The sequence below is a fragment of the Megalopta genalis genome, chromosome 13, assembly GCF_051020955.1.
Source record: "Megalopta genalis isolate 19385.01 chromosome 13, iyMegGena1_principal, whole genome shotgun sequence".
NCBI classification, from domain to species: Eukaryota; Metazoa; Arthropoda; class Insecta; order Hymenoptera; family Halictidae; genus Megalopta; species Megalopta genalis.
Window position 1 is genome coordinate 6,180,878 of NC_135025.1, and position 22,530 is coordinate 6,203,407.

Below are 22,530 nucleotides of genomic sequence, written 5' to 3' on the forward strand. Positions count from 1 at the left end.
ATTATTCTAATATTATAAATTATTCTATTGGGTTGGCAACTGAGTAATCGCCGATTTCAGTTATAGACGTCTCTCACTCTCATTTTTATGATATCCGTAAATGTTATATTATAAAATTATTATTATTATTATTATTATGTTATTTTTTATTATCCGTGAATGTTAGCAACTGGACAAATTGAATGCAGCGGTCAAGGAAAAGCGAGCAGAATTGGTCAATCGTAAAGGTGTCATTTTCCAGCAGGACAATGCTAGGCCGCACACGTCTTTGTCCACTCGGCAAAAATTGATGGATATTGGTTGGCAATTGATGTTGCACCCACCATATAGTCCTGATCTCGCGCCATCGGATCACCACTTATTTCGATCCCTGGACAACTCCCTTCGTGGTAAAACTTTTAACGATGACGACGCTGTAAAATCTCACTTAACTCAGTTTTCGACCGAAAAGGATCAGACTTTCTACGAGCGTGGAATTTTCAAGTTGTCAGAGAGATGACGAAAGGTCATCGATCAAAATGGAAAATACATTACAGATTAAACTTCGTTCCAAGTAAAAAGAAATTTGTATTTCATTGAACAAATCGGCGATTACTTAGTTGCCGACCCAAACCATCATCACCCCACATCTAGTGAGCTAGAGTTTGAAACATACTGTACCACTAATTTTGGAATTGACTGCATATGTTGTTATTATTATTTAGTATAATCGTGGACAATAGAAAGCAGTAACTTCGTCAACAATGGCCAGGTAAATCCTGGTAAATCCTAAAAGCATAATCGTTCCTCTAAGCGATGTTCCACGTTGCTTTTCATCCGTGACTTTCTCAACAGGATCCTACCGTTGCACAGGCATAATTCATGCTTTTTTAATTGTTAAACCGAATTGCGTCTTCCGTCGCAAGGTTTCCGTGCCGTTTTTCTTCCACGTTCGCGAGGAAATCGAGAATCAGCCTCATCGCGCGGTCAGGAAGAATTCTGAGGGCAAAAAAAAATAAATAAACGTGGTAGAGAGCTGTTACCGGTGACAAAAAATCGCATTTCCTTTTTCTTTGTCCCATATTAAACGATCCAACCTGTTGATCGCGTTCAGAGTGAGAAGGCAACGAGGTATCGCGTACTCGGTGTAATTTCTTCTTATCGCTTTAATCATTTCTTGGGCCGCGTAATCCGTGGACACGACTCCGAATATGTAAGGGAACCTTCGATGAAATACGTATGTAAATCAGCAAAAGCTAATCGTCGGTTGCTTATTTAAATTAGTTTCAGCTTCGAATTGGACTCGTCTTAGACTCGCAAATCGACGGTCGTTCCGCACCTGTATTTCGGGTCCCTGGCTAATCCGGTGTCCACGTAAAACGGATAAATGGTCGTAAATCGTATATCGGCGGTCCTCGGGTCCGATCGCAGTTCTTCTTGAAGCGCTTCCATCAGTCCTGTTAAGCGAATCGATGTTTTAATCGTTGCATAATCTAATCGAAGATTAGATTATTATTCTCGCAGCAAGTTGTACCTCGGACAGCGAACTTCGACGAACAGTACGCCACTTTCTCGGATACACCGTACATGCCGCACATGCTGCACGAGCATACTATGTGTCCCTTTTGATTTCGTATCATGCTCGGAAGGAACGCTTGGATCGTCTGGCGAAAACGCGGCGACGCGTCAAAATGTTTCCCTCCTGTAATTTCTCCCAAAATTCGCGCTCATATTTTGCGCGCAAAAATGGACAATTCGGGAAGAGGAGACACGATTACGCGAGCCTTGCGGCTCGCATACGTAGAAATTCATTCGCATACTGTGTAGCTAGGGAATTCGTATTATCAGAAGCGGGATTTTCAGCTCGGAAGTGGTTTTACGCGAGTGTAAAATCTAGCCAAAAGATATTCGACTGAAATCGTAAATACCGTTACTGAAAGAATCGCATATTTGAATATTAATTAAAAGCGAGAAACAGATAGGAGAGCTGCGGTGGGAATGTTAACGGCATTTATGAAATAACACTCTGACGAAAGCTCTTTAGCTTCTTCTGAAATACATGGTTTATACTTTCTACAGAAAAAGAAATTATTAACAGAAAACTTTATTTTATTTTATTCCGTTTCATTTCATGTACCAGTTAAATTCATCAATTACGTGAAATTATATATTATATATATAATATATAATTATTATTATATTATTATATATAATATATATTATATATTTCGAACGATGGAAATAACGATAGAGATTACTAAAAAAAAAAAGAAAAAAAACGGGAATAACTTACGGCTTTTGCAGATGAGACGTAGACAAAGATAGTTCTAATTAATATGGATTAATGTGGTTGATTATCGAACGATAACGTTTGTCACATGGCAATCTTAGTTTCGGGAGTTTTCTCTGAGCTAATGTTCGGCGAGTCCATACCCAGAACTGCGAGAGGACGTTGACATTAAATGTTTTCTCGATCAGTTCTTGGTCCTGGTTCAAAAACCGGCTGTGGTACAGCACCGCGGCATTATTAATTAGGATCGAGACGTCCGGTATCTCTTGCTTCTTCATCAATTTTACAGTTTCGTAGACCGCCCGCCTGTTCGACACATCCACCAGAAAGCCGTACACCTAGGTCATACAAAATCAAAATGAGAATCAAAATCTCAACGTCTTCTGCAGCAAGACGTCTGTTTTAACGGCGGTTCAATTAACGCCGATTCGATATACGTAATACGGTTTTTGCGGATCCTAAAAAGACACCAACAATTCCGTGACTTTTTGCACTCTCTCGTTTCATTAATACGCATACATATCTATTATATCGGGTGAGTCATGAAAACCAAGAGATACGGTAATTTCATCATAATTCGCGCTGAGATTGCGCACGAAAATCAACCTCTGCTCGATTGTACCTACAAATACCTGTCCACGTTTTACGTTTCATAAGTATAAAAAAGTAACTGAAAATTCAAGTGAAACTTCATTCTTAATCGCACGTTCTCGTATCACCATTTTATGCGCCACGCGAGATGACTTCGTTCAACGTTGTCTCGTTCAAATGCTTTGTCTTCGAAAATGTATTCAGCGTTAATCGGTGCGTTACGATAGCTCACTTCTCCTCCATTTTCGGACACAGCTCTTATCGTTGATTGATTCGCCTCGAAGTCCGTGTCCCAGCAAACGACTATACATCCGAGGGAGCCTAACTGAACGGCTAACTCACGACCGATTCCGTGTCCAGCGCCGGTGATCTAATCAAAATACGCCTGCGACTGCTGAAGCTGAATTTGCAAATTCTAAGCAATGTTATTAGACCACGGAATTTGATGCGTTTATGGTATAAAAATTTGGTGGTATAAGCTTAAACCTGTCGAAACATTAAATATACATGTAATATATTATTACATATTAAAAAATAGAAAATAAAATTATATAATATAATAAAAAATAAAAAAGAATATAATTTAGGGAGAATTTACTATACTTAGTCGGCTTGCGGCGTTTAATATTATATATTTAATAATACTAATTATATATATTTAATAATATTGTTGTCATTTACCAGAACCGTTTCTCCTAACAAGTTCTTCGAACCAAACGATACAATTCCTTTAATCGATGCGTTTATTATAGCTGCACCGATCTTCGCCGACAAAACAAATAGTTTGTATAATAATCGCAAATGACCGAGCCGAAAGACCCTCGCTATACTTGACATTGTGACTTCTTCAGATTATTATTAATAACTATAGCTATCGTTTGCACGGTTTTCAGCTAAGAATAACTTATTAATGCGTGCATGTTGACACTCTTCGCGGGCAATATGTATAGACTTGCGAAATCGTAAATAGTTCTAGGTTATGCGCTAACTCCGGTGCATCCTTTTAACCTATCGACCGACGATAATCATCTTTCTTCTGTTAACTTCTTACAAAGTTCACTCGGTTAACTTCGGTTATGTTAATTGCAGCTACCGAACGAGTCTAATAAAATCAAGTCACTCTAATCGATGGTAAATACGCATTATTCATTATAGATGTCATATGTGGAATTCGTAATATTTCTGTAACGAAATTAATCACAGCACTCCCTTTTTTTCTTCAATCTCGCCTATTCATTATTATTTTTACGGTTTTTCAGAATATCGCAAATCGGTTCTTTCTGAAGTCACGATGTTTCCAGTCCTTGCACAAAGAACATTCGTAATTTCAGTTACTTTAAAATGTTCAATATTTAGTATATTAGTCACTGTGCACAACTAGTGACGAAAGCTCGTTAGGGTGTTAATTACTTAGCAAACTAAGTTTTAGCATTTCTGGAATTTTAATGTTGAAAAATCGGTCCTTGTGCGCACACGTCGAAGCGATCATTGATACTTGTTGTAAGTCAATGTTTGCTAAAATATTTCAAGTTGATCGCACCAGCCTACGGTCCATTCTTTTTCTTACTTATCTCATTACCATTTTCGTATCGCATCCTATCGTATCGACTGAAACTTGTATTATCAGGAACAAGGTATAGTCGTAGACTGTGAAACAGTGAACTGCATTAACGATTCTTAAATTTTATTAAGGGTAGTGATCGATATTATTTTTTTTAGTTAATGTTACGTACACTTTTATAAATATTCGTCTAAGAAAATATTTAGTATAGCATTGAAAAAATAAAAAAAGGGGAATAATAAAATCTGAATATTTATCAAATATACCATTATTCTACGGTTATTATTTTGCATTTATATGCATATTTGTGCGTAGGGGTTGCTACATATGTGTATCAAAGCTGGCGAAGTTTTACGCTGCGTATTTTACCAGGGATTTACTGGATACATTATTGCATGCGTAAGTGCGTTGTCCTGATGAAGCATCCAGCTACCACATTTCAAGTCGTTTCCTAGTCCCTAATACTCCTTATTCGTCGTCTGACCTTGCCTTGCTAATTGCAACCCCTTGCTCGATATGTTCAGTCATTAAGAAATGCGACACTCGCGATTTTAGACGGTTAAAGGGAATTCGTATCAGACTCAAGATCCGCTCAAGCCTTACCGTTTTAACAGAGTTACTCCCAAATGTTTCCCTCATATGATGAATACCTATTTTTTATAATAACAAATACGGGCACAGAGATGTATTAAAAATAAAAAAAAAAGGATACTTGTCGGATAGATGGATCTCGACAAGCATGATAAAAAAAAAATAATAAAACTGAAAATAGAATATGGAATCTATTCAATTAATAAAACTTTATACACAATGTATCCGATTGTACAGACTATACATGTATAAAAATGTGTGATACATTTTGAAGTTGATTGGCACCTATCATGCATACCAAAATAACTGATAATACACAGGCTACATACATACGTATAGAAAAGAAAATTGGACCGCAAGGTTATCGGTTTGACCTGAAACCTCGTTGCAAGCGCTAACAATACGGAAAATACATATGGACATTTCTACATATGTATGTTCTACATTCATGGAATGTTATCACCTCGACACATTCTCAGATTTGTTACATTCTAAAATCAGTAAAAAAAAAAAGAAAGAAAATCATACGTTATTATCCGATTTAACTTGTGCTCTATGATATTATTACTAAACGTTTTGTCGTTAGAAATGATATTTTGATTTGGTTGATAACTGCCAATAAACTCAACTTTTAGAACGTTAGTTTTAATACTAGAGCTACCAAACCAGTCGGGACGACTGATAAAAAAGAATTAAACAATATTATATTAGTCGTGATAAAACGTTCGTGATAGCTATGAATGTTTTACATTGGTTGGTTGAATGTTTACAATAAAGCTGTATGTATCTTGACATTAGCGCGATAATACCACATGTTTTGTTCTATTGTTGAAAGTATCAGAGAGACAATCCGTGGCCGCTGCGAAATATGTGCGTTGGTCTCAGGTAATCTTTAACTAGATCATTTTGTGCCGTATAAGGCTGATTAAAAGTTATATTAAACAAATCGGTTAGTTATACAAAGTACTGGTAAGTTTCTTAATAGTAAACATTTCTTTTTTACAGGAAACAAGTTTTCTAGAACTTAGCCCATTATCAACAGCAGAAAATATACAAAAACGAACATTGTGCATAGGAAATAATTACAAAATTATACATCTTTTTAAATACACCACGAATAATACTAATACTAATGAAAATAGATATGTGATCTTTTTTTTGTAAGACTTTTTATTTTACGAATCAACGTAGTTATTGCATTTATGCTCTGTTATTATTAAGAATTCTTTTAATTTTCCTTATTTCATGTGTTCACACGAATTGGTTCTTCATGTTTATGTTTTTCTTTTTTCTTATGTACTGTTGGATACCAGCTTCGATCGACACGTTATTGCTACTTATCCTTTGTAAATGCCAGCTCGTTAGCATATAGCCAAATTACTTTCATACTTACTACATACGTCTATACCTACATAGCCAAGCTCATAAATTCCAAATTCATTCTTTCACAAGCAAATCCTGTTTCTTTGTCATGATTATACTTGCTATATGCAACGCTCTTCTTAAAAAAAATCTCTTTGTTCGATTTTAAAACGTATTATACTTATTCCTCAACCGGAATCCAACAGTACTTACTTCTTCCTTTAAAAGATAATTTTTTTTTCTAAGAGCCAACATGCACGGGCCACTTTCCAGCCTCTTTAATCGATAAGCACACCACATTCGTCATTTCACTGTCATCAGAATTTACTTCTGGCTGATAGTGAAATGACGAACGCGATAAAATATTGATTTTTGTGGCTCGAAAGTGGCTGTTAACTGGCCCCGCTTCTGTTGGCCCTGAAAGTGGCAATTGTGATTTCCCTTAACATATCAAAGATTAAAGATTTACCGAAGACTGTAATTTACCACATGCGCCCGTAATAAACTAAGATTGATGAAACTCTTAATACAGTATGTAAACTTACTGCATTTTACTTAACACGCTTAACAAGTAATTTCTCTAAGCTTATGTAAACCATAAATACAATTAAAATTTTGTATACATGAACTATCATTATTTGTATATGCTTAAACTGTAAATGACCATTGTGATGATCAAGTTGAAGAACACATTTTTATAGAGAAAATATGACAACGCATATATAGTTTTCTGAATGTTTCGAGTATTTGAATTCTTAAAAAAAGAAAATGTCAACAAGAATGTACCTCTCAGAATAGTTAACAATGTTAAATTATTTCCAGAATTGCTTATATTTTCTGTAAACATCACATTCCATTTTTTTTTTCTTCAATCGTGACTATTGATGTCATTTTGTAAGAGAAACAAGTACACCGGATATACACAATATTGGAATTACAATTGCAAATCTTAATGTAACGAAAAAACCTATACAAGATATTTGGTAAAAATATCCCTGTTCCTGTTCCTTTTTCTATAAACATCTTATCTTCCATGATTTATAAACGCATGCATCGTTTCTCGTGATAATCATTTACGTATTTATGCATGGTAAAAATACTTAACTGTCTATAATATCGTTTTATATTAAGCATTTACGTGAAATACTTTTAAGCAGAATCTAGGTTTTAAAATTTTTTGTTTAAAGCACTTTACAGCAGCTTTGATTAATTGCATTTATATCGATGAACGATGATATAATGTTTGCGATATAAGATGATCTTGCAAATATTGCAATCTGATGAAGGGAGTTAAAATAATCTTTGTGGAATATCCATTCCCAATACCACATAAAAATTGTATCTTATTATACGATAATTTCGGAATTAGTTACATAACTGATATACGCTCCATAACTTGTTCTCTCACATCATACAACAGTCATGTCATGCTAAACAATATGTACGTAGTACGTTTTACCACCTTAGAGACGGCTGTAGCAACTCGAACCGTACCTCAAGTCAAAGATAGACAATTTATGCGATAGCAGCCGAAACTCGATCGATGACTTGTCCTTAATTCGTCGATATAATTCGTCATACCTCGCGTCAAATTCAATGTCGTTTTGAATCTACAAGATTGATCGAAAGTGTTCCATTCCGAGCGCTTCGTCTCCAAGGTGTTAAAATTACAACCTTAGCCACGAGTATGTAACACTGGTGTTTACATACATATGCTTAATTTCGATCGTCGACGTAAGTGATTCATCTTCGTTAGAAATTTGTTTGATATGCTGGAATTAGTACAATGAATCCGTCCTTTGTGTAACAGGTGGAAATTCTGCATCATCTTTCAATCGAAACGACCCGGAATATCCTGGCGGACTCTCAGTCGCTGCTATCATCTCGTGATACTTTTCTGAATCTATAAATTCATTTAGGTGTGTCAAGTATAGTCATTCAAATTACGAATTATTTTAAGCGGATATAACGATAAAGATGCATGGCGATTGAATATCAATGATATATGATATATTTCTCACAATTATAAGTAATATTTGTATGCCCCTTTAACTGTGATTTGTGTAACGCAACGTTTGCCGAATTCTCGAAACGTGAAAAATGATCAAATACCATTGCTTTCTTTACAACGCAGTGAAAACATTCATTAATAATTATTAATAATTTCAATGAATGCACTCACCAGGGGCAAACTTAATAATGATCACGTAAATGATAACTTCTTTAATAATCGTAAATTACAAACAATCTTATGTTACTTCCGAACTTCACAGAATTAAAAAAAAAAAACTAACAAAATTGAACTCTGTTCAGAATTGAAGCTAATATTGTACAAAGAATTATATTACTTAAACTAATATTAAACTATAATATAGAAAACATGTTTCATTTTTTTTATATTTTTAAATAAAATGTATCTAACGTATAGTAAATGTACAGTAAAATCTTGAAGATAATTATTAAACAGCATAGCTAAGAATGGGCTTGAAGGACAAATATCGTTGTTATTTCTCAATTAATTCAATAGTGTACATTGCACAAATACTTCGAGTGAAATACAAATATAATCTATATATTTTGAATATTTATATCGTCATTTGGTACAAATGCATAAATATAAATATAAAATACGATTATTTTATTGACAAATACAGATATTTCAATTAAAATATTTTATATATATTGCTGCTGTACACTACTATCAAATATAAAGAAAATAGAATTGAATGCACAAGATGTTTTTCAAATTACAAATCTGCCATAAGTAGACACGAATTCTATTATACATACAATAATGAATACTTTTAATATAGGGTGCACTAGTTAGTGGAATTATCAAAACTTGCAAATTGCAAATTTTATTTTCAATGTATGATATTTAATGATTTTCATGAAGTATACGCATAATTAAAAATATTATATTTGTTAAAAAAATGTTTAAAATGTTACTGTTAGAAACACTCAGCAGAGATCAAATTTGTATTGTATCATATATATCTAATACCTAACAGAATAGTAATTTTGTTGCTTCTTTTAAATAAAATGAATAATGCAAAATTAATTATATTGCTAGATTATTATAAAATAATTCCTTTGCCATATCATTGATAACCTGAACCATTGACTCTGAAAAGTAATTATTTGAACTTCCTATTAAATAAAAGTTTATCATAAATAAATATGATAAGTAATGCGAACAATGATTTGTTCACTTCGAAGTTGGGCATAATCACCCTTGAACACCTATTTCAGTAATTGTAATGCTAAATGCTATACTATATAAGACTAACATCCTATAACAATTTAATATTCGTTTACATGTAACAAATATAATATAATGTTTCTTTCAAAATTACACAATTTTTCTTATTTGTAATAAATATAAATTTAAAGAAATTATAATTAACGGGAAATTAAAGAAAATTATAACTGAATGTTATAAAAGGAAATTAAAATTTAAATAAAGTTAAATTTGTAAATTATGAATTGTAGAAGACTTTTTGTAATTTTTAAATTTCAATGTCCTTTTCTCAATTTTAATGTTTAACACATTAACTTAAATATCTTTTTTGTTAATTCACTTTTCTGTTTTTTTACGAATGTGTTGATTTAAGTTGCTCTGTTTTGTATTTGTAGCTATTTTTAAATTGTTCATAATTAAATTCTTAAGTAATGAAATATCTTATAAATATATCTTTATTTAATAATGACAATTAGCGTGTCCATCGGCGTTAGAGCCTGAATAATTAAAAGAAATCGAATTATCGAATATTATGCACGTTTTATTTGAAAGAAGTGAGTTTTCACGGTTAAGAACCGAGATTAAAATGCAAAAAGTTAATGTTTATAAATTGAATTTTTGTTAGTTAAAGGTTACACATTTTATACATATATGTATGTACATATACAGGGAAACTCGTAAATTAAAATATTACTTTTCGTAGTTACAAGCATTATGAAAATCCATTAATCAGTGGATATTTTTAAATTACAGTTCGCAGTAAATGGAAATCTGTAATCACCACTTTATACGATTAACATTGTATCTTCATCTGCTCGTAGAATCGGTGTATCATTTGATAGAAGATATACAGTACCATTCTTCTGGTTCAACTAATAATATTTCTCTCATATGTCATATACATAATTTATTAGCACACGTATTTAAAAAATATTTTTCACTATTAAAAAGCTCTTTGCATTACGATTATATAACAAGGGTAAACACCAAACTCTGTTGCATAGCGTTATTATGAGAAGAAAACAAAATTATTTGCACAGTTTCTACCGCTAGCATTAAGAATTTAATGAAAAGCTACTCGTATTAAACTTTACAGAACGATATTATTTTCTTATTTCAGGGGTATACTTTCAGGATCCCCCCCCCCCTCCCCCAAAAAAATGTTAACCCGTTGATCCATTTCATTGCTGTTGATGAGATGTTTTGGAATATCTTGTAAGCATACAATATACAAGGTTATTCAATTAAATTGAACATCTAACTTATTTCTGTTACCACGATAGGTATGAAAACATGACAAAATGGTATTTAAATGGTTTACCAAGGTCGTCGAAATTTTTTGCACATTAACGTTTATTTTGTATAGCGTGATGTTGTTGTCTGCGTCAAAATTAGTTCAATGATCTGTAATATGATGATCTTGACATTTGAAAAATGAGTCGTAATTTAAAGAGTACAGAACGGTACTCTTTAAATTTCAACACATTCTTTCATTACCAAGGTCACCTCAAGGTCATCATGTCATATGATGATGTCAAGGTCACCTCAAGGTCATCATATTATATACATCATTGAAATCGCCTTGATACAAACATCGCACTATAAAAAAAATAAACGACCTTGAAAAAATCAATAAAACGGTAGAACGATTCTTTGTTACCATCAGATGCACCCGTCAAAACTACTTGAATGCCAATTTGCCATTTATTCATACCTTTCGTAGAAACAGAAATATCTTAGATGTTCAACTGAAATGAATCACCCCGTATAATAATGTTTGGACGTTCAATTACAATTTTCCATTAATTCCGGTTACTAGGTATGTTAAGTGTGAAAACTGAACAGAGATTTTCAGTTTTGTTGTATTAAAAGTTTGTTTAGTTGATCGCATGCATGTGTGCATATATATAAAGTGTGTTTTTAAATGTTACATTTTTATAACGTTCTAAGTACATACATGCTTGTAAAAGCGTGTGCAAGACAATTGCATACATCCAAGATACATTTATTAATTGAATCTAAATTATTACCGTACAATAAAAATTGATCATCCGATCCATATAAGAATTTGCTGAATGTTACTATCTATATTATTCTTCTTTAAGCTTGTGCAAAAAAATAAACAAAGGACAGAAAAGAGGATAATACCAGTTACCTGACATGGAGTCTGGCGAACGTCCGCGTACCACACTCGCGTAGCTATTTATGCAGGCTTCAATGGACGATAAAAAGAAAAAAATTACATCAAGTAAGATCAATTTGTTTAAGGGCCCCCCTTTAGCCCCTGAATAAATTGCCTATCTCAATGCGAGGGGTTAGAAGCAAGAAAAAAGAAAATTCCAGCGCATAATCAAAACAAGGCCTCTTTACATTACCATACACACACAGACTCACGCACACGAGCACGCTGAATCATTAATAATTTGTACAAAAATTTCGATAAATCATGTTCACTCGAGTCTATCTACGATTAGCACTAATTTATATAAATACATGTCAATAATAATAAGACTGGAATAAATGGATAATATTTCTTATTGTTAGTTACGTTGTTACGAGTATCTTCTTCAAAGAATCATCTTTTAAATGAAAGCTTGGTTTATAACAACTTACAAAATACAGTTCCTATATTTTATTTTTCGAAATTCCTAATCTCATCTTCTTTTATAAATTAATATTTAAAAATTAAATAAAATAAATATTCAACAAAAATTAATTTCATTTACATTAAACAGTATTTTAAATTAGATGTGTAAATCATATAAAATCAAAAATATTATTAGCATCAATAATATGATAACTTCTTTACAAACGATAACAAAATTAAACATAATCGATTTGTTATTAATCACAGTATATAACAACAATTGTTTAACATTTTAAATAGATGGAATAATTTGATTCCATTATTGCAGGTATTCAAATACATAATATAAAAAAGACAATATCTATATTATTACTATTATTCAACATGTGTGATTGTTTAGGAATATTCTGTAAGTTTATTAATAGGATAACTGAGAAATAAAAATGGTATATATTAAATATATATGTATAATAACACATACAAATGCATGTTAAAATTAATAAAGCAGTATCTACAAGTACAGGAACAGATTTATGTCAACTTATCACAAGAATGCAAAGAAGCAAGTGCATTACATTAAAAAGCCTTGAGAAATTGAAGAACTACTGTCAAAGTAAAAGAAGTTAGAGAAAAAGATACACAATGATGACAGTCTCATAAAACTAAAATTAACAGCATTTAATCAAATACATATTTTTTTAATTGTGTACTCATAAAAGTAAATTTCTGCAACTGTAATAAGTAAAATAGACTATGAAAACTACAAATATTATTGATAAAATATTTATCTACTACTAAAGATATAGTCATGTAGGTCATTATAATTTACACAGTAGAAAAAAGATTAATTTGATGTTCTCCATTGCAAGATCAATAGTTCTTACAAAAACTAGCTACAAAAATTCCATGATTACATTAATCTACTTTTGATACAAATTCTCATAACATCCGAAAATCTAAATGTATTCTAAGATTATAATGTTCATACAATAGAGATGAATATAAGCTATCAAAATTTTAAAAATATCTTTTTCAAATACAGAATATGTCAAATATTCAAGTTTTTCTATCATTATTTTTAAATAAAATATCATTTAAAACATTAAAACATTGTTCCTGTATACTGTGCCTATAAACTTCATAGTAGTTATATTTAATTTCGTTAGCTTTTATTTTATTATATACGTAAAGTCATTAAGATCTGCCTCAACTAGAGTTTTACAGATGCTGGATTGCTCAAAACATGTATGTAGACTACAGATTAAGCAATGCGATTGTTAAACCTATGTTAACACCAATCATCTTGACGTTTACTATTTTGTTGCAATTTTTTTCGATTTATTGAAGTAAAAGTTAGACACACAAGATAGAAATGTAATTTCATGGTCTTATTCAGGAATATAATATACCAAAATAAAAATAATAAAAGTTTTTGTATCTTACATTTTAAAACATATATATAATACTATTATTTAAAATTTTATTGTGGATTTATTGTCTGTTTTCACAAGTAGAGTTTTACTTTGATAAAATGACTTCTTTTAAGTATAGTTCATTTATTAATGAATGTAATGAAATTATTGAAATATACATATTACAGATTTAAGTATGTACATTGTATATAAAATTAAGTATATATGTATACTTACATTAATTTTATGAAGACATGGAAAAATTGTTAGTATGAAAGTTATAGTAAATTCTCCCTAATTGTCCCTCAGCTTGGAAACAAAAATATTTATATTTATATAACAAAAATGAACAATTTGGGAAGAGGAGATATGATTATTCGAGCCTTACTGCTCGTTTTCATAGTCACCGATTCTCAGCAACTATAAAAACGAGCCGCAAGGCTCGAATAATTGTATCTCCTCTTTCCAAATTGTCAATTTTTGTGTACAAGCTGCGGGCCAATTAGGGAGAATTTACTGTACTTGGTAAAATACAGTACATTTTGCAGCATACGCCGACCATTATAACTTTTGATATATAAACAATTTGAAAATCCTTAAACACACGTTATTCAGTTTAATAAAAGCTAAATGAGTATTTTCTACCATATCTTGAAATCTTTTATTATGTCATCGTATAAAAAAAATTATTATTACACCACACAATTTTTTTTCTCCACATCAAGCATCTTTTGTACTAACATTTTTTTTCATATCAGCAATGGTTTATAAAATTTTTCAATGTCTTCAGTTAAATAGAATATGTTGCATATGTAATTGTTGATTTTCATTATTATAATAACAAAATATAATAATTCTGTCATGCAAAAAATATTTTAAATGAAATTATACATCAAGATGTCACGTTGTCTTCATTGGAAACATGGTAAGACCTAGAAAAACTAGAATGTTAAGAAGATATTTAAAGAATGTGGATTCCTAGTGGCAGTGTCTCAAGTCTTAATTCAAATGAATGTACGTAAAGTGTATCAAGGATTGTGTACCTAATTTCCTTAAATGATTGAATTTTATTTTCTTATAAAAATATGGATAAAAGATAAGAATATAAAGATGTGAAACAAAATACAGGAGATCAAATATAAAATTCACCTCTAGTCGAGACAGACAAAATGTCTATAGTTTTCCCTACTGATTTCTATGATATTCATTAGTCATCAACAATTTATAATTACTCTCGTATTCATTAGGACTTCATATAACGTAAATCATTTAACAAACAAAGAATGCTTGCAAACTGTAAAAGTGAGATTTTTACAATTTTGTAGAAGAGCCAAAAATACTAAACATTATTTCCTATACACGTACTTCAACAAACATTAATTCAAAAACAATTACAAAATGATAAAAAAGTCTTTCCAGTTATATTATGTTCCTAATTGTAAATACAATATTTAATCATTAACAATGTATGAAGTACAAATACAGTAGATACATTGTGTACTATCATTACTTTATACAGTCTCAAATATAAAAAAAATAAGGCAAACTGCAGTGTGTGAGACTGCACTGACATTATGAAAATTTCATGCCGATAGCATAAATATTAAAATTTAACTCTGATTCTATTAAATATTTTAATTATGTAATTAAACACTGTAATTATCAATAAGAACACAATATAAATATAAATATAAAAACTCTATCTACATTTTTATCTCTTAAACTTTATTTGTCGCATAAAAGTTCACATCTATTATTTTTGCCTGTTCTAAACAAACTTGCAAAGTTTCTCTCTCTCATAAAAATTGGAGTCTCACATTTCGAAAACATTCCTTACAAGTCTATATTTTTACTGAGAAAATTGTGTCATTTATTTATACATTTTTTAATTTTTGGTGCAATTTTTAAAAATTAAATTAAAAATTAAATTAAAAAGATTATATTTTTAATTTGATGTTAATGTCAAGCACAAAGAGTTTCATTTGTTCTTATTTTAAAGTTTACTTAATCCAAATTTCACGTTTCAGTCTTCAATTAGTATTAGAATTTAATAAACCACAAACATGTATTTATGAAAGTACTTGAAGTACAAGTAATTGAAACATTGCACTTCATAGGAATTTATCAAAATATGATTGATTGCAAATGTTATTCATCAGAATTTAAATTGTGAATTTAACGAAGCAGATGAATGAACGATTTATTTGTTATATTTTATTGTCAATAATAGTCCTTCTGTTCATTCCACCTCTGTATAATTATGTATTATGTATATGTGTGTATACATATATGTTGCGTGAAACAATTATGATAGGCATTATGTTGTAAAAAAGATAATTTTTCATTATTTATAGCGTAAGAAAAAAAAACCATTTATCATTTTACTCAATATTCATTTATATTCATATCTACGTGTACAAGATGATATAAATTAATTTGAAGTATTATATAACACTTGTCGTATTTAATGTATAAAATTAATGCTACATTTAATGTTTGTATATAATTGAAAATACAAAAACTGTGTATAAGAGGAAGTACCACAATCTCCAGAAATTGATTTTCTTAAAATGAAATGTAACATTCATTTCGTTTTATAAATTTACAATTTCTTAAACAGTACAAATGTACGTTTAGTTATTAATTTTAACATAAGTTCAAATACATTATTTACAAAAAATGCACCGATAAAGCGTTGCTATATTTATATATTAGTCGCGATATATTATCAATTTGTGCATTTAAGCGCAAATCCCTATCTCTCACTCGCTCGTTCATTCAATTACTCACGGATTTACACCAAAATAATTTGTTTGTGTGTATGTTTATTTGTTTTCAATAAGAAACGCGAAAATTAATTTATATATCAATGCTACAGTGTAAAACAATACTCAATTACTTTTAATTATTTTCATTTGATAAACTATCAAGATTTAAAAGTATTATTGTGAAAAAACATAATTTAAATATACACAAACATTTCATATCAATATAAGGTTTATTCTGTTATTACTATCTGCGAATATATGTATATGTATATATATATATATATATATATACCAATATCTATATATATATTTATATATATATATATATATATATATCTTTATCGTCAACTCGCTCAGTTTGAAAACCTACATTATACTTTATACATAAAAATGTTTATGATATTGTCATACCTGCGTTTTGTACTATTCGTGCAGTAGTTGCTGCAGGAGTTTCACCCGATCCTGATCCTGTTGTAGATACGCTAGCACAATCTACCTCATCTCGCTTGCCATCTAATCTATAAAATTTTAATTACATATATTAAATACTTTTAAATTTAAATCTGTTACAAGACATATTTTTCTGAATCAGCCTATTCTGAAATACAGATAATCCTCACATAACACAACATTCCTATTGTTGCAGAAGTAATTTCGATTTTCCAAATAAATACTTAACTTAAAAAAAAAATTTCACTGAGATGAATGAGTTTATATTAAACTTTTTACTAAAGTTTTTCATTTTAACAAATGTAAACCATAAAAATATTAAATTTAAAATAAAATTGATATTTGATTAAGTTTCTCATATTCATATATCAACTAATAATAAAAAACGAGAGTACTATTGATAAATTTAATAATAGTTTTGTTGATTATTGGAACCTAATTTCATATATATTTCTCGTACTATTATAGTTCTTAGTTCTGTATAGTATAATACAATAACTTTTTAAAGAATGTAGTTACTGTGTTTTTTAAAAGGAATAACTGTATTTCATTTTAGTTATATTACTCCATGTAAAAAAAAATTTCTCAGTGTTACTTTAAGCTACAAGTTAATAATGAAATATAAATAAATAAATGACAATGACTTCTCAATTTTATTAAGGAAACGTTGCATCAATGTAAACACTCTCATTAATTATATATTTAGCCACATCTTACAATGCATTTTAACAGTATTTAGCTAATTGATGCAAAACTTACCATGTATAAATCAACCTCTTTAATAAAAGATGCAAAAATATGTATCTTATTTAAAAAATTACAACATTTTAATGGTAACCTTCATAATGTTTATAGAAACCGAAATACCGGTATATTTACTAATATTAACTGGTAATTTTTACATTTTTCTTATTTAATTGCAATTTTTGAAACTGCTGATATTTGCAATGTCGTTGATTTTATATTTTGGACCAGACAAACGGAATACTTGTCCCAGGCCTAGGGTTGCCCCTCAGCCAGAATTCAACCGACGTAGCCTGAAGTTTTATCTTAAGATAAAATATTAAGCTGTGTAAAATAAGAGGAAATATACCGTTGTTGACAAGTATGCTAACAAAAAAGCATTTATGCATATTGTCATATTAGTCGTATATTCATAGAAAAATGCATACCATTGGAAATTGTAACAGCATACGATAGTGAAAATTATCTTTCATCAGTTCCTCAAGTGAGTTTACTTTCAAGAGAAAACGAATACGGGGCTCAAGGAAAAAAATAGGATTTATTAAAAAATGTGACGATTGATTCTTTACTTCTTCACCAATTTTACATTAATCTGATTGCACTACTTGCGTTAAAAAATTAAGGATAATGTTAACTATATTTACGACTCTTTACCCCCCCCCCCTCCCTCTTCACAAATCGAAAAATGGTCCCAAAAGTATTCGTTCAAAAGTTGGCAACCCTATCCAGTCCCATTTTAGGACCCTTATTTTTAATTATGTCCACATGTAAGGTCACTATTAGTGACCAGAGCTCGGAATTAAGTGCACACAATACAGCGATGTCGATGACTACGCCTCCTGACTTAATTCCGAGCCCTGGTATAGACAACATAATTCAAGTAGCACTTTGAGAAATTTACTGATCTTTTGAATACTAGGTGCTTATATTTTCCGTAAGATCACGACCAGTGTGGCCATTTCCCCAAAATCCTCTACAAACCTCCCACTATAGACTAATCAGGGGAAAGTGTCCACCCCTATGTTGCAAGCAAATGGTTATACAGGACCTAACTGCTCTGGGCCCCGCAATCTCTTGAGGCGCCACGAGTCGTACGAACGACGTTGTAATCGTAGGATACAAAAAGAGACTGTGAAACCAAAAAATACCGGTATTTCATTTCAGTTTTCGATAGTTACCGGTATTATTGAGTTTCCAATAGAAACGACTTCATATATAGCATCAAAGTGTGAATCAAAATGAAAAAGTAATTTTCAAATCACCTGAGAGTGTTTATTATTTTGTCTTTGTATGTTTTTTAGATCTGTATTTTACAAACCTATGCTGTTTTAGAAGCGTACAATCTCCACCTTCCGCCGCATCCAAATTATAGACATACAAGTATCCATCTTCACTAGCCACCAACAACCTAAGTACTTCGTGTACTCTGTATGATAATATAAATATTTGTATTATAATATATATATATATATACAGGCACATTAAATTTATATGCTGAATTAAATTGTACTTACTCCGTGATGGCACATACATTCTTCAACCCTTGAAATGGCAAATGGACACTTGCAAAGGCACGTCCTTGGTTAAAAACATCTGTAACCTGTGAAGGTAAATAATTAGCTGATGCTGATACAGCCTTTGATAAATATCCCATCCAAGTTTGTGACTCTTCTGTCGTTTGTCTCAAACTGTAATAAAGATACATGATTTAAATACAGTAATAGTTCTATTAAACTTAGGAGAAACAATTTACATACGTTTCCTTTGGTTCTTCCAACTTGAAAATATGCACTGTTTCTGTATTACTTGAGCAACAAAGAAACATAGAATCCATACTAAAAGCAAGACTGCTTATAGAGACGCATCTTTTAACTCCACGACGAAACTCAAATAGTTTTGTACCGTCATGAACCTTCAGAGATATAAAGAACCTTCAGCAATGCAACTAAATTTAAGAACTGAACAAACAATTAGTACCATATGAATAATTATACTTACTTGAAACACTCTTATGACCGTCCCCCTCTCGGACGCAGTAGCTACTTTGTTACCATTAGGGCAAAATGCAAGTGCTGCTAATGGACTGTCATGAGCAGGTATCATATTTTTAGCTTGCTGGAAGAAAAAAAATTTACGTTTAAATATGTGGGATATAATAAAAATATTCATTAATACTTACAAGATTAATTGTGTCGAATATTTGAACTTCTCCAATTGTGTTTGAGCCAGGATAGGCTAAATAAGAATTATCACTATTTATTGATAGTGTACATAGACCTGCTAGATTTCGGGGAGTATCTCGTATTGTATGCAATACTTTCATATCCCTTATATTATGAATATATAATGACTCTTCTAGGCATACTACTAATCTCTGCAAATACACACATTCGTAATATATACAAACTGTTACATAATTTAATGAGATAATAATATTAGTATACGATGTTGTTTATACTAAGATTAAAATGACTGCACCCCATTTATATCTCTGTAATTTACATTTAAAAACCCATTATTTATGTAGCAAGTATTTGTACACAACTAAAAAAAAAGAATGTATGCAAACATATGAGAAAATCATGTGTTTTCCTCGAAGCGATATGTTTCAATTTATCGAAGTTAGAACGTTTTAATAGAACAATGCAACGCTCCGATAAGGAAAACGGAGTTAGCGAACAATTGAATGAATAATATTTTAAAAACGGCAGGACTAGAATAGAAATACAAAAAATTGGTGTTATGTAAAAATTTTAAAAATAAAAATTTACAGAATCAGACTTGGAAAAGGAAAAGGAAAGAGTTTGACCAATAAAGTATTTTTGTTAAGCTATTCTTGAGATTTTTAAATCTGAACACCTTACAAATATAAAGAAATATCCTGTGAACATAAAATAAAACAAATCAAATCATTTACTTTCTTTTGAAAGTAAGAACCAGTCAGTTCTGCATACTGAAACAAATTTGTTAAAAATAATGACTCATATAATATAAAAAATCATTGTGTATCATAAAGAGAATGTTTCTACATTTATATATTTTATAATTCTTTTTGTACTCATAAAACCAGTAAAATTTTTTTCTTGTAATAAGATGATTCAAATGAATGTAAAATATGTTTAAGAGTTCTTTTTGAAAATAAAAAACACAGGTAATTATTTTACAAATAATTTACATTGTTTTGTTCTTAAAATGACTAAAATTATTGTTATTAAATGTTTTTAAAAAATAGGAATCCACATAATTTGTGCCTTAATGTAATTTAATATAATTTAGTTTATGTTAGAAATTAATATATTCTTTTAGTATTATCATTGCATGGAAAATACTTACTAGCCTATTTAATTTTACTGCTAAGATGGTATTTGAGTAACTATAGTTACAGATCTCAGTTCCTTTTTTGAAGTGACAAACTATGAGTTTACGAGGTGATGATAAACTAACCATTGCCACCAGACTGCTACTGAATAGGCGTTCAATAATACCTGTGCCCATGGTATCTATTATACCACAGAATTAAGAATAATTTCATTAGTTTTCTGTAAGGCGCATTTAAACTTCGTATGTGAGTCATTCAAAGGTCAAATCAATCGATTTAATATGAATTTCCTTAATAGTAGACAATAGTACAAAATATTAATTAAGGATTTTTTAAGGATTCTATAATATTTATTTGATTTTATATATTCAAAAGAATTTTAAAATATAATGTACACTATTTTATCACTTTATTGTACTTTTGGTTTCTTGAAACTGAATGATCTGACAGATGAGGCAACTCATATACTTCTCTATAATATAAAAACTATTACCATTTTCATATATCTTCTCCAGATGATCAACAGAATTTAGCGAAAACAGTTTATAACCTGATTTTGATCCTACAGCTAACGATCTATAATGAATTTTATTAGAATTTTATATTATGAGTGTTACATTTCTTATTTTATATTTCTTAAGTATATGTATATATATATATATAGTTAATCTAGTCTCTTACTTCATACTTCTATGAATATAAGTTACAATATCATATAAGTACTTAAGATAAAATATATATAAATAATTTTGACAAATGTATTAATGGTATAAATCTTATGAAATTACCTTATGATAATGGGTATTTGTAATGGTAATTGTAATCAATATAATTAATGGATACGAATCATAAGGAAATAACAATTCTTTATTACTAAATAATTTAGAAGGTTAATGAAAGGAAAAAAACAAGTAATATCAAAAACATGATATAACAGTTAAATATTATATAGTTCTTGTATGCGAATAATATCTTGATTTACGATGTGATCTGTTAAATAACGTACATTATTAAAACGCAATTACTTGGTAAAATGAGACTACTAAACACAAGTAGAGAAAACCAGAAAACACTGTTACATGCGAAACGTATACGTCAGAATATATAATATCAAGGGTAAATAATACAATTACTGAACGAAAAAATGGAACTATTGTAAACAAAAGGTTCCTTATGATTTGACTCCAGAGGAAAAGTTTCTTAAACATAAGGAGTGCGAGGTTAGGGAACAAAGGACGACGTCCCCAACCATCTAGTAGTTGAGGGTGTGACACTTACGTACAATCCTGATTAAAATTAACAAAGAAAACACCACTTTGAGGATCAGTAGTTTGATTTGCGAGGTTCATTAGTCCTGATATACTGTATTTTAATCCTTGTGTCAATACATCCACGTTACGCGCGAGATTTTGCATAAATCGCACAGTTGGTGCGCGTAAGAACACTTTCTGCACTTCCTTTTTAAATTTCTTTCTATATCTCTTTTTCTCTTTAGTTTTATTGCCTTCCTTTGTCACTCAGTTCTTTCTTGCACGTACGCAAATACAAATATACGCACGCGCACGCTTATACAATATTTGGGAACAGATGTCGAATGATACCTACAAGTTACTATATCCATGTATATATGTACAC

General features: G+C 30.3%; 2 protein-coding genes across 5 annotated transcripts; both read right to left on the minus strand.

Annotated features, from left to right (window-relative positions):
• Window positions 1-666: 666 nt before the first annotated feature.
• Window positions 667-1,634, minus strand: firl (firelighter). The gene is made up of 4 exons (XM_033477049.2): window positions 1,514-1,634; window positions 1,319-1,436; window positions 1,077-1,202; window positions 667-978 (listed from the first exon to the last, which is right to left on the minus strand). Exons 1-4 carry the CDS (start codon window positions 1,617-1,619, stop codon window positions 870-872), a joined length of 459 nt encoding a protein of 152 aa, XP_033332940.2. The 5' UTR covers window positions 1,620-1,634; the 3' UTR covers window positions 667-869.
• Window positions 1,635-2,067: 433 nt separating this feature from the next.
• Atg18a (Autophagy-related 18a) lies at window positions 2,068-22,461 on the minus strand. Of its 4 annotated transcripts, none has more exons than XM_076525872.1 (11): window positions 22,174-22,460; window positions 21,389-21,471; window positions 20,910-21,076; window positions 19,756-19,950; window positions 19,575-19,691; window positions 19,334-19,488; window positions 19,091-19,264; window positions 18,895-19,002; window positions 16,794-16,900; window positions 11,771-11,827; window positions 5,185-8,277 (listed from the first exon to the last, which is right to left on the minus strand). In XM_076525872.1, the coding sequence occupies exons 1-11, from the start codon at window positions 22,308-22,310 to the stop codon at window positions 8,153-8,155; spliced, it is 1,425 nt and encodes a 474-aa protein (XP_076381987.1). In that variant the 5' UTR covers window positions 22,311-22,460; the 3' UTR covers window positions 5,185-8,152. The 4 variants fall into 4 exon arrangements, with proteins under 4 accessions (XP_076381989.1, XP_076381987.1, XP_076381990.1 ...); XM_076525875.1 differs by lacking the exon at window positions 22,174-22,460 and adding an exon at window positions 21,684-22,143; XM_076525874.1 differs by lacking the exons at window positions 5,185-8,277; window positions 11,771-11,827 and adding an exon at window positions 2,068-2,607 and having other exon boundaries at window positions 22,174-22,461.
• Window positions 22,462-22,530: the final 69 nt, after the last annotated feature.

Bases quoted from the DNA above. Each gene is read 5' to 3' on its own strand.
- firl (XM_033477049.2), bottom strand. From the start codon at position 1,619: ATGATACGAAATCAAAAGGGACACATAGTATGCTCGTGCAGCATGTGC. The intron at 1,203-1,318 runs GTGCGGAACGAC...ATTTCATCGAAG, and splicing joins GCCAGGGACCCGAAATACAG to GTTCCCTTACATATTCGGAG. The intron at 979-1,076 runs GTTGGATCGTTT...TTTTGCCCTCAG, and splicing joins ACTCTGAACGCGATCAACAG to AATTCTTCCTGACCGCGCGA.
- Atg18a (XM_076525872.1), bottom strand. From the start codon at position 22,310: ATGCAAAATCTCGCGCGTAACGTGGATGTATTGACACAAGGATTAAAA. The intron at 19,489-19,574 runs GTAAGTATAATT...ATATCTCTGAAG, and splicing joins CGGTCATAAGAGTGTTTCAA to GTTCATGACGGTACAAAACT. The intron at 19,265-19,333 runs GTATGTAAATTG...TCTTTATTACAG, and splicing joins TTGGAAGAACCAAAGGAAAC to TTTGAGACAAACGACAGAAG.